Genomic DNA, 11,438 nt, shown 5'->3' with positions numbered 1-11,438 from the left:
GATAGTTACAACCGTCCGGACAATAGGTCTACACCGTCCAGACGCCAATCCTTATTATGAAAATTGCGTGCAGCTGAAGTGCAACCGTCTGGACGCTAGGACAACACCGTTCTGACGCGGCCTTATTTAGGAAAAAAAACAGTGCTTTTTGGAAAGCCAGTTGCACAGATAACCATTCGGACGGCCTCAACTTGAGTCTGAACGACCTAAACTGTAACAGACTCGATTTAGGTCTGCTGTAGCCTATATATAGAGGCATCTAGGCATGTATTATTTACAAATTTTGGTATTGAATTCTTTAGAGCTTAGAGAGTATATTTTAGGAGTTGTTATACTGATTCGTTTGCTCTCAAATCGTTGCAGTTGTGCTATTGTTGTGCTCGTCAATTAAAGTATATGGATCCTATGGTAAATGGATCCATAGAAGACCCCTTCATCTAGGAGATTTGGTTGGTAGGCGTTCACGTTAAGTTACGTGTCAAAGTGTTAGATACGATCGCTGCATTAGGTATATGAGTGTTAATGTCTATGTACTAGTTTTGTCTTCTAATAGTGGATTTCTTAGGTTTGGCTGCCCCGGAGTGGTTTTTCCATTAACTGAGTTTCCACTTCGTTAACAAAATAATTATGTTATTTAAATTCCGCATTTATATTATTTTGTTACACGTTGCGCACGCAAACGGTTAAATTAGAAGTCATCTTTATTTTTCAATTGGTATTAGAGCTTAGTACACTCTGTTTAGATTTATTTATTAAGTGCTTATCCGTTTGACTTCTATTTTATCTTGCCATGTCTCAAAATCTTATGACTGTTCCTGCCTTTGATCGCACAAACTATGGCTATTAGAAAGCTCGTATGCCTTTCTTTTTAAAATCCATTGATTGTTGAAAAACTGTTGAAACTGGTTGGACTCAGCCAGATGATACAAATATTGATCTTGTTACTGAAAAAAAACGCATGACTTGCCAATGATAAAATCCTCTATGCTCTATGTTAAGCTCTTTCACCGTCCAAATTTACAAAAATTTCAAACTGTGGAACTGCTCTAGAAGCGTGGCAAATCTTAAAAACAACATATGAAGGCACAAAACTTGTTAAATTTGCCAAATTTCAAATGTTGATTTCTAGATTTAAAGAGATTAAGATGCTTGAAGATGAGACTTTTGAAGAGTTTTACTCTAAGATGAGTGACCTAAGAAACTCGACGGTGAGTCTTGGGAAGTCCGTCTAGGATGTAAAGCCCATCCGAAAAATTATAAGATCTTTGCCTGAGCGTTTCAGAATCAAGGTGACTATTATTGAAAAAAACAAATATTTGAAAGAGATGAAGATTGAATAGTTGGTGGGATCTTTTCAAACCTATGAGCTTTCCCTACCTCCAGTCAAGAAGATCAAGATTATTGCCCTCAAGGCATCCAAGGAAAATGCCAGAGTCTCATCTGAAGAAGACTCTAATAATGAAGAAGATGCTGTGGCAATGTTGGCCAAAAATTTCAGAAGATTAATGAAGAATGATAAATTCAAGGGGAAATTCTCAAAAAGACTGAAGAAGGTCCCCAGAGAGTCTGAACCTGAAGAAGCTGAGAATAAAGACACAAGAGGCCTAAGATGTTTTGAATGCTTTGGCTTTGGGCATATCCGAGCCAACTGTGGGAATCTCAAGTAGGGAAAAGGGAAGGCCTACAATGCGACTCTCAGTAATGAGTTTGAAGAAGAAGAAACTCCTGCTCAATAGCAATTTCTAGCCTTTGTAGCTCCACATGAAGACGAGGAGGATTCTTACTTCTCTGAGCACAGTGATGAAGACATGGAAGAACTCAAAGAGGCCTATAAAATCCTCTATGTAGAGTTTGAGAAGTCGAGGGAGACTCGTAAGCAGCACATCCACAAACTAAACAGTTTACAGACTAAGAAGAGTTCGTTGCTACTTGTTAGTATTTTATACTGGCAACATTCTGGTTGACAAAAACACTTTATGTAACGGTTGCTTTTTAACAGGATTATCGGTTCTATTCAGAATCTTCAAGTAATATGAACAGTGTATCATTTCATGCCATGTGTATGGTCATAAGCTTCTAGAAGATGTCCATTAAGATTCATTACAAATTCCAAGCCAAATCAACCAGTTCTTGTGCAACCGTCCGGACGAGCCTTTGAAGGCGTCTGGACGTCCTGCAGTGTCTATCAGATTACGTTGAAGTCGTCCGGACGACAGAGCAACACCGTCCGGATGCTAGGTCAATCATTATTTTACACTGAGTTGGATTTCAAACGTCGACACTGTTAGGAAAGTCTCTGCAAGTCGTCCGGACGATGTGGCAACATGTCCGGACGCTGTTCAGCATTTAATAATATTCCAGTGTTTCGTTCGAACGCAAAAAATGAGTTATAGCGAAGACCGTCCGGACGCTCGGCCAAGCCATCCGGACGTGGACTTGATAAGGAAAGAATTGCGCTGTTTCTGAAAGGCGGTCACAGAAGACCGTCCGTATGTGGCTATCTTCCGTTCGGACGCTCGACAACCAAAGTCTGAATTTCAGCAGATTTAGGTTTTCTGTAAGCCTATAAATAGAGGGCCCTAGGCTTGTAAATTGTATGAATTCTGTATCGAATTCCATAGTGCTTAAAGAGAGTGTTTAGGGAGAATCAAAGATCCGCTAGCTCTCAAGTTGTTGCCACTGTGTGCTCAGCAGTTCGTGTAAAGTCTATCTTAGGGATCGACCCTAATGTAAATGAATCCATTGAAAACCCCTTCAAGTAGGAGACTTGGTTGAGAAGCATTCACGATGGGCTTCGTGTTAGAGTTAAATGTATGACTACTGCATAAGGGTATGTGAGTAAGAGTGTCTTGTAACTAGCTTTGTTTTCCTAGGTTTGGCTGCCCTGGAGTGATTTTTCTCTTCACAGAGTTTCCACTTCGTTAACAAATATCTTGTCTTCTTTATATTCCGCATTTAAGATATTTTGTTGCACACAAACACACACTTGGTTGTTAGAAGTCAATATTTAATTTTCACTACTTAAGATACAAGATCTATAGGAGAAGCTACTGGAGACACAGTTATAGTTGGATAGGGTCACCGATGAGAAGCTAACCAATATGCTGTCAATCCATAAGGGCCCAACAGACAAGACCGGACTCGGGTATGTAGCTTTTTACTTTGATATCCCCTATACTTCTATGACTATTTTTGTCAAGCCCACGGTCCCCGAGCCTCCAACCATCGTGAGGGATAAACAAAAGGAAGTTATTGGTGGAGATATTTCGGCTATTGCAGAAGCTACTAAGAAGCTCCCCACAATTAGACGGCCTCCTATATGCCACCACTATGGGTTAAGTGGGCACATTCGACCTCAGTGCTCCATTCTCAAAGCTCAGATATTAAAGGTCAAGAAAGAGGTGCCAAGACAAGCTACATTCGACACTAGACCTCTAGCCCAGCTTCAGGCTCCGCTCCTTAGCATCAAGCTCCATGGCATCAGGCCCCGCGGCATCAGGCCACATGGCATTAGGCTCCTCAGCATCAGCAGCATCAACAATAATTTGTACCTGCAAATTAGAATGGCAAACCCAAGACTAACAAATCAAGACACTTCATGAAGAAGCCGTAGAAGCTTGAGGATGATCAATTCTATAGGGAGTTGCTTATATGGATGTAGAGTATGATATGGTGAATGGATCACCAGATGAAGTCTTGTCAATAACCACCACAAGGAAGGCAGGCATGAGCCAGAAAGGAGGAAGACAATCACCACTTGAGGGGGAATGGACTTACCTAGTTGGCGATGGTATACATGCCTAGAATTTAGTTCCTAATCCTAGAGCATAAAGTTTGATTGCATTGCTTTATTCTCTACCTGACATATTCATGTTTGCTTTGCAATTTAGGAACTATTGTTATTTTCCCCCCTATTTCTATTGTTGTTTTTGAGAGAATTTTGCAAGTACTAGTTGGGGATGACAGAAAATGCATGTCAAGCGGCTGCTTTTCTGGATTGGTAATTTTGAGAAAGAGTAGTAGTTTGGGGCTAAAATATATTTAACCCATATGTTAAAGTGTACCGAGTGTTCCAACCAGTTGAGCCGGCCGGTTCACTTCGGTTTCCAAACAACTGCTTAAAAACGCAAATCCCCCCAATCTCTATTTCCTCTTGACCTCTCGGGCCATCCATGGCGTCCTCAAATTAGGGTTTCTCTCAGCACAGTTGATCCACCGAACATGGCTTCCCTCTTGCTCTCCGACGCTACTTCTTTCTCCACTCCCTTATTTCCTGGAAAACCGTGAGTCTCTTTCTTTTTATCTCTACATTGGAAAGCCTAATTGAATCGGTAATTTCATTTTTTTTTTTTTTCCTCTTTTGGTAATTCAATTAATACTTTTAAGTTTATTTATTTTAAATCAATGTCTATAGTTTGAATTGTATATTGTTATTATGCTTTCGTTTTGTGGGTTTTGCAGTTTCTTCTGTGGAAATGCGAAGAACCGGAAAATGTGTGGCGTTACTTTTAGAAGCCTTAAATGTGCTCTGGATACGCCGTATGGAGGTATTCCCCTCCCCCCGCTTTCTAATTATTTTTTGTTTGATGTTAACGTGACTTTAATTCTCTATTGGTTTATCTGTAAAAAATGAGATAGGGATTTAAAAATTTCGGTATTTCCATGAAAATAAATATAAGAAGAATGTAGTAAACGCTATTTGTTCTGATGGAAAATAATTTCCTGTGGAATTTCTTCCAAGAAAAGATCTGGTCTTTGAGACTCAGGAATTATCTGGTAAGTGGATACGTTTAGAGTTTTGTGATTGTGATTTTAGGGGAGGATGATATTTGATGTGGGGTTTTCCTTATAATCATACAAGTGATTTTGTGTACTTCCCCGCTGATTGGTCACAAAAAATTGAATTTGGGGTTATTATTCTTTGTATCAATTTCATTTTGGAATGAAATGTTAAGCTCGAATTGAGTAGATCAGCTTCGCTTCCACTATTTAGTGTCGGAAGTAATGGTAATTGGTAAGGCTCTAAGAAAAGGGCTGCAATGGGAAGCTAAGGTGAGATACTCAGAGCCAGTATTGTAGTTGTGTCCTTCAACAACCCTTGTGTGTCAAGAAAAAGTTTGTATCTTATCTTTCAAAAAGTTTTGTTGCCTCATCTAGTCTGTTAAAATGTATCCCAATCATGGAGAATGGTCTGGGTAGGGGATGCATGATTTATTATGTTGACTGGAAACCTACTGAATAACCAAAAATATGGTGTAATTCACTTGAGAGTTCCTTTCTTATCAATTAAGAGTATATGATACTCTTATTATTCAAGATTGTTCCTGCATTTAAATTTCTTTCATTTCTTGTTGGAATGAATGAGTTTAAACCTTTGTATGCTCAAAAGAATCACACTGAAAATTGTACTTACTCAGGCATGTTTAATAGATGGTGTGAATCATTGATCGTTTTACATTGAAATTCACAGCCCTTAGTCAAATATATCCTTATAAAATATTTATATTTTTTCCATAGGTAATGTCCAAAAATTTCCTCGATTAAGAGTGTGGGATCCTTATAAACGCCTTGGTGTTAGCCACGATGCCTCTGAGGAAGAAATTTGGGGATCACGCAATTTTCTATTGCAACAATATACTGGCCATGAGAAAAGTGAGGAATCAATAGAAGCTGCATTTGAGAAAATACTGATGGCTAGCTTCCAACATAGGAAGAAAACAAAAATTAATTTGAAAAGCAAGTTGAAGAAGAAAGTGGAAGAATCTCCACCTTGGGTTAAGAACTTGCTCGATTTTGTGGAACTTCCCCCAACTGATGTTATTTTTAGAAGATTGTTCCTCTTTGCGTTTATGGGTGGCTGGAGTATCATGAATTCTGCTGAAGGTGGACCTGCTTTTCAGGTTTGTTATATATTCGTTATCTTGGTCTTCAATGTATTTCGAAAGGAATCTTATAAGAACGAGGCATCATTTTCCTTCCAATTATATCCAGTTCTATGAATTGAAGTGTAATTTCAACTTGTTTGTTCTCTGTGATCAAGAATTTTTTCCAAATAAGCTGCTGCCTTTGTAAAATGTGGAGTATCTGGTAACTGCTGGTCTGATGCCTTGCAATCAAATGTTGTTGCAAGTTGTTGAAAATTGGAAAAGAAAAAGGTATTAAAGGGGGTTAATGGATGCTGAACTCGCATAATTACGATGATGTTTTCCCGAAATAAAGGAGTGTCAGTTAACAGCTCTTTTCTTTTCTTTTCTTTTTTCTTCAAGCAGTTAAAAAAAAAAAAACACAAGTCACTTTGCTGGAGCAACTGCAATGGAACTGATGCTTAGGCAGAGAACCATATCTTTTAAGAATTAGTATGGATAAAAACTACTTCGAAAATCAAGAATTGGGTGATGTAGGACAGCCCTTTATTTAAAATTAGTGTTTCCTACAAACAAGAATAAATTGTTTAAAGGATTTAGATTTTAGCGATCTTTGATGACAAAGGCTAATTAAAAGTTATGAGGTTTTGGAATGACTTAAGCAATAATGGGTTAAAACAGAATGGTCTGTCTGGTACTGAACAGTAGCATGAAGAGAACTTTTAGGAATTTAATGTACCTCCATGTCATGAGCCAAGATGGTTTGAATTTATGGCCGGTTCCTTCTGTAGCATGGCTTTGTTGAGATAGACCTTAAGGCATTCTGATAAACCTTCCTGCACTCAATAAATGTCTTCCCTCTCTTGTGATTCTATTATTCTACTCAATTTTCTTCAACCATTGTTTTTATTGTTTGCCTTAAGATGTTCTTGTACTCTTTTTCATGGTGGGCAGTAAGAATTGAACCTTAAAATGTGATCTTTTCCCAGTATTGTTCAGCATTTATGCTTCTGAATGTTTATACACTCTTATAGCCTTCTTTCGTCCTCCCCTCTCCCTAAGCACTATATAGATGAAGTAAAGAGAAAAGATCTTTTGATGCAGGTTGCAGTTTCTATGGCAGCTTGCATATATTTCCTCAATGAGAAAACAAAGAGCTTGGCCAGGGCCTCCATTATCGGGTATGTTTACATCCGAATCCTGACAAAAGTAGAAATTTTCAACCCATTTTCTGTTTCATATGCTTTTAGTTACATGTTTGTTTGCTTCATCACAGACTTGGTGCTCTTGTGAGTGGCTGGATATGTGGTTCTCTCCTGGTCCCCAATATTCCAGCAATGCTATTACAACCAACTTGGACGCTAGAACTCCTAACATCACTAGTTGTATATTTCTTCTTCTTTCTTGCTTGTACTTTTCTCAAGTAAAATTCCATCTACGCTATCATCACCATTCACTATTATATGTTTTCTGAAAGTTTAGGGCAACAACATTGCAACATTTTTATATTGATTGAATCATGAGTAATCTACTTTTTTTCCAGCCTCTAACTGTGTGTGCTTGTTTATGAAAGAAATGCAGTCTGGGACTAGGATTAAAAGCTCTCTCTCTCTCTCTCTCTCTCTCTCTCTCTCTCTCTCTCTCTTCAATGGGTTTTTCAAGTTGGTTTTTTGATGCGTGTTGACTTCTTCTATCGTATGTGTGTGCTTTTTGATGTTGGCGTAGGAGGAGACTTTGGTTTTGGTTGTCTTCGATGGGTTTTTCAAGCTGGTTTTATGTAGAGGTTAAAACCTTTTGAGTTCTTGGTACTAGAAGGGGGTTCAATTCTTCTTTTGGTTAAAAGGAGTCGCAGAGTTTCCCGAGCTATTTTGTGGGGTAAGCTAATTGTTGTGTGGTTGTCAAACTCGGTGGGGACTCTCTCTCTCATCCGTTGTTACGGTCTTGTGTTTGGGAATGTGTTTGGGAACGTGTTTGGGGTCGATGAAGGGGTAAGGTGGCTGGATCAATCTTCCTAAGTTTACCTATGGTGAAAATAGATTAGGGTTTTCGAGGAACCCTAGCCTCCCAATCAACAATTAAGTTGAGGAATAATAATCTTGGCATCCCTTTTATTCATGAGTACAATTCTTATATATAGAGTACATAGCATATTTCTCCATACTTGGACAACACGTCCATATTATTAGCCAAAATCATTTAATTAATTATTGCCTTATTTAGCCAAGGGAAATCACCCCTTAAATGGAAGATTACTTCCTTATTCCTCACGTTCTTCTTCCTTGCCAAATTCAGCCACTTGCCTTGGAGAAGACTTCTTGAATCTTCCTAGCTCCAGCTGGCACCCAATCAGCCCCTTGCAAGCTCCTATCTTGGCCTTCCTTCAACACGTCCATACCATGTGCCACTTCCTTGGCTGGTCCCTCATGCAACCATAACATCCGTGTTGACTTCTTCTATTGTATGTGTGTGCTTTCTGATGTTTGCGTGGGAGGAGACTTTGGTTTTGGTTGTCTTTGATGGGTTTTTCAAGCTGGTTTTGATGCGTCTTGACTTCTTCTATCGTATGTGTGTGCTTTCTGATGTTCGTGTGGGAGGAGACTTTGGTTTTGGTTGTCTTCGATGGGTTTTTCAAGCTGGTTTTATGTAGGGGTTAAAACCTTTGAGTTCTTGGTACCAGAAGGTTCAATTCTTCATTTGGTTGAAAGGAGTTGCAGAGTTTCCTGAGCTATTTTGTTGGGTAAGCTAATTGTTGTTTGGTTGTCAAACTCGGTGGAGGAGTTGGTTCGTAGGATAAAGGTGATCTACATTTTCAAATCGTTGGGGGATGGAAATAAGGTGTTCATTGCTTAGAGATGCTCTAATAGGTCCGCTCGGTTTTTTGAGGTGGTGTTTGGGAGCAGTGATCGGAGAGGCCTTATCGTAATCTCGGAGGGTCGAGAAGGGAGGGGATGGAGCAACTTCACCGCTGAGATGAGAAAGGTAGTGTCTTTCTTTAGCCTCCCACTGGTGGTTTGCAGTTAACTGCTGTGGGTGGCTCTTCCTTGGCTTCAACATGCAAGAAGATGATGAAAGGTGATGGCAAAAGGACCTTCGTGGAGGTGGTAGGTAGGGCGGGGCAGTGGCAGGGGTACCCCTCGTGCCGGGTGCAACGGTGGAGCATGCCCGTCGTATATCGGGCCATGGTATGTTTGTTGCCTTCATACCTCAAGTTCAGCATGAGGTTGCTCAAGGCAAGTTTGCAGGCACGTCCACTCCCAGCTTTTGTGTTGGAGATCGTGCGAGTGGATGTCCTAGTGGATTTTGGTGGGAACCTTCGTAAATGGAGAAGGCAACTAGAGATGTTAAAAGGAGAAGTGGTTCGGGCTCTTGAGTTAGTGGAAGAGGAATTATTTGAATCAGGCCGGTTTAGGTCTAGCAAAGCACTTTGAGAAGACCCATGCTTTGAGAACACCCAATCGGTTTTCACTAAAAAAAGCCCATCTTCGGAGGCAAAAGCTTGGCCCGCAGATAAAGGAAAACATGGCCCCCCTCTCTAGCAATTGAAACATGCGTTTCACATTAGGCCCACCGTAAGGTGGGTTAGGTTCCCTCGGGCTGGGAAGGCCTCTTCCTCGGGTTTAGACTTGATGGTGGAAGTGGGATTAGAGAGACCGGAGGTGGCTTGCGCTGCTTCGAACTCTGCCTAGATTGGAGGTTCTCTGGTGGTCTTGCTAGCAGCCTATGTTGCCATGGACATTGCACGAGTAGTGCAGTTTGCTTGGGAAGATGCAGGCGTTGAGTTTGTGATAGATGCTCTTCCTTCCATGGCGGAGCCTTTGGCGAAATTGTCGCAACGTTTCCCCCCCCCCCACCCCTCTCTCTCTCTCTCCCTTTCTCATTCTTTTAGAATCTTTTGGTAAGAAGGCTAAGTTGGGTCCCCTACCTCCTAGGCTCTCTTTTCTTTTTCTTTCTTTCTTTTCTTTTCTTTTCTTCTTCTTTCTTTGTTTTTTCGTTCTTTTTTTTTTTTTTTAAAAAAAAAAAATAATTCTGGCATTAATGTAGGTAGGTCTGATATGTGGAGGACTGCCTCTGTTGGTTCGACAGGTTAGCTTGTTCGAAGGTACGTGGATTCTCTGTTTGTGTAAAAAAATGTGGACTTGAGGGCCAACTTATTCCCTATTTTTACTAAGTAGGTGCTTTCCTCTACTTTGAGCACTCTGCTGGCAAACTCAAGTGGGCTTCTGTTGCTAAAGGGGTAAGCTGGTTCCATTGCTAGATTTTTTTCTCCTCTTCTCCTTTTTCCTTATAGGTGTTGCAAGGGGGTAGTGCTAATGTAGAGAAGGAAAAATGTATTGATTATGCTGAGTTGGTTGGGTGTGATATTGGTGGTGTAGGTAGGAGTGATGCTCTCGTAACCCGGCAAAAGATCTTTTAAGTTTCAAAATATGTAGTTAAAGGCCAAAGGCTTTGTGGACATGGTGAGGTAGTGGTGGTCTTTTTGCTTCATTTTTGCTTGTAAAATTGAGGCCTTGAAAGTTGATTTAAGAGCTTGGAATGAGAGAGCTTGAGTTGATGAAGAGAAGTTGAGGAAAATCATGGTTAGTAGTGAGTTGGAAAAAAGCTACTTTATTGGATGAGATAAGTTGGAGGCAAAAGTCAAGTGCTCTTTGGTTAAAAGATGGCAGTAGATGCATGAAGTTTTTCCATTGGATGGCCAAACTTGAATAGGAGAAGCAACTCCATTGAGTTGTTGTCAGTTAACGACTCTGTTTCTTTTTATCAACCTGCAATTAAGGATCACATTGTGTAATTCTATGATAGATTGTTTTTATAACTGTTTAGTTGGCAGCCCAAGCTGGATGGCATTGCTTTTGATTCCATTGATGCGGAGGAAGCCTCTTGGTTAGAGAGATCGTTCGAGGATAGTGAGGTCTTTGAGATCGTGAAATGTATGAACTGTGAAAAGGCACCATGTCATGATGGCTTTACTAAATCATTATTCCAAGTTTGCTAGGATGTGAGCAAGGCTGATAGTATGGGGTGTGTTTCATAATTTCAAGCTAGTAATAAGTTTGAAAAGTCTTAATGCTACTGTCATTGTTCTCATTCTGAAGAAATTCGGTGTTAATCTTAAGGACTTTCATCCTATTATTCTTGTGAGTGGAGTGTATGATTTTTTGTTAAAGTCTTAGCCAATAGGTTGAGAATGGTTTTGGAGAACATTATTTTGAAGCACTAGAATGCTTTTATTAGAGGTAGGTGAATTCTTGACTCTGTTTAAATGAATGTCTGGATAATAGTATTATATTTAGTGAGCTAAGGGTGCTTTGCAAACTGGATATTAAGAAGGCATAAGATCATATCAATTGGGAGTCCTTCCTATATTTGTTGAGGAGGTGCAATTTCGGGGAGAAATGATGCTCTTGGATAGCACATTGTATTTCTTTGTGATTTTTCATTTTGGTGTATGGCAACTTGTTCAATAGCTTCCATGGCGTGAGATAGAGAAATTCTTTTTCACATTTTCTGTTTGTTATCGTTAGAGGCTCAAGTAAAATGCTTTCTACAACTATTAATGGGGTTTTCTTTTAGGCT

The 11,438-nt window shown here is 39.8% G+C and overlaps 1 protein-coding gene across 1 annotated transcript; it reads left to right on the top strand.

Annotated features, from left to right (window-relative positions):
- The first annotated feature begins 4,128 nt into the window (after window positions 1-4,128).
- Window positions 4,129-7,414, top strand: LOC133866392 (protein CHAPERONE-LIKE PROTEIN OF POR1, chloroplastic). The gene is made up of 5 exons (XM_062302901.1): window positions 4,129-4,283; window positions 4,462-4,547; window positions 5,518-5,900; window positions 6,969-7,045; window positions 7,141-7,414. Exons 1-5 carry the CDS (start codon window positions 4,222-4,224, stop codon window positions 7,289-7,291), a joined length of 759 nt encoding a protein of 252 aa, XP_062158885.1. The 5' UTR covers window positions 4,129-4,221; the 3' UTR covers window positions 7,292-7,414.
- The last annotated feature ends 4,024 nt before the right edge of the window (window positions 7,415-11,438 follow it).

This window comes from Alnus glutinosa, chromosome 4 (assembly GCF_958979055.1).
Source record: "Alnus glutinosa chromosome 4, dhAlnGlut1.1, whole genome shotgun sequence".
NCBI classification, from domain to species: Eukaryota; Viridiplantae; Streptophyta; class Magnoliopsida; order Fagales; family Betulaceae; genus Alnus; species Alnus glutinosa.
This window is presented reverse-complemented; position numbering and strand designations above follow the sequence as displayed.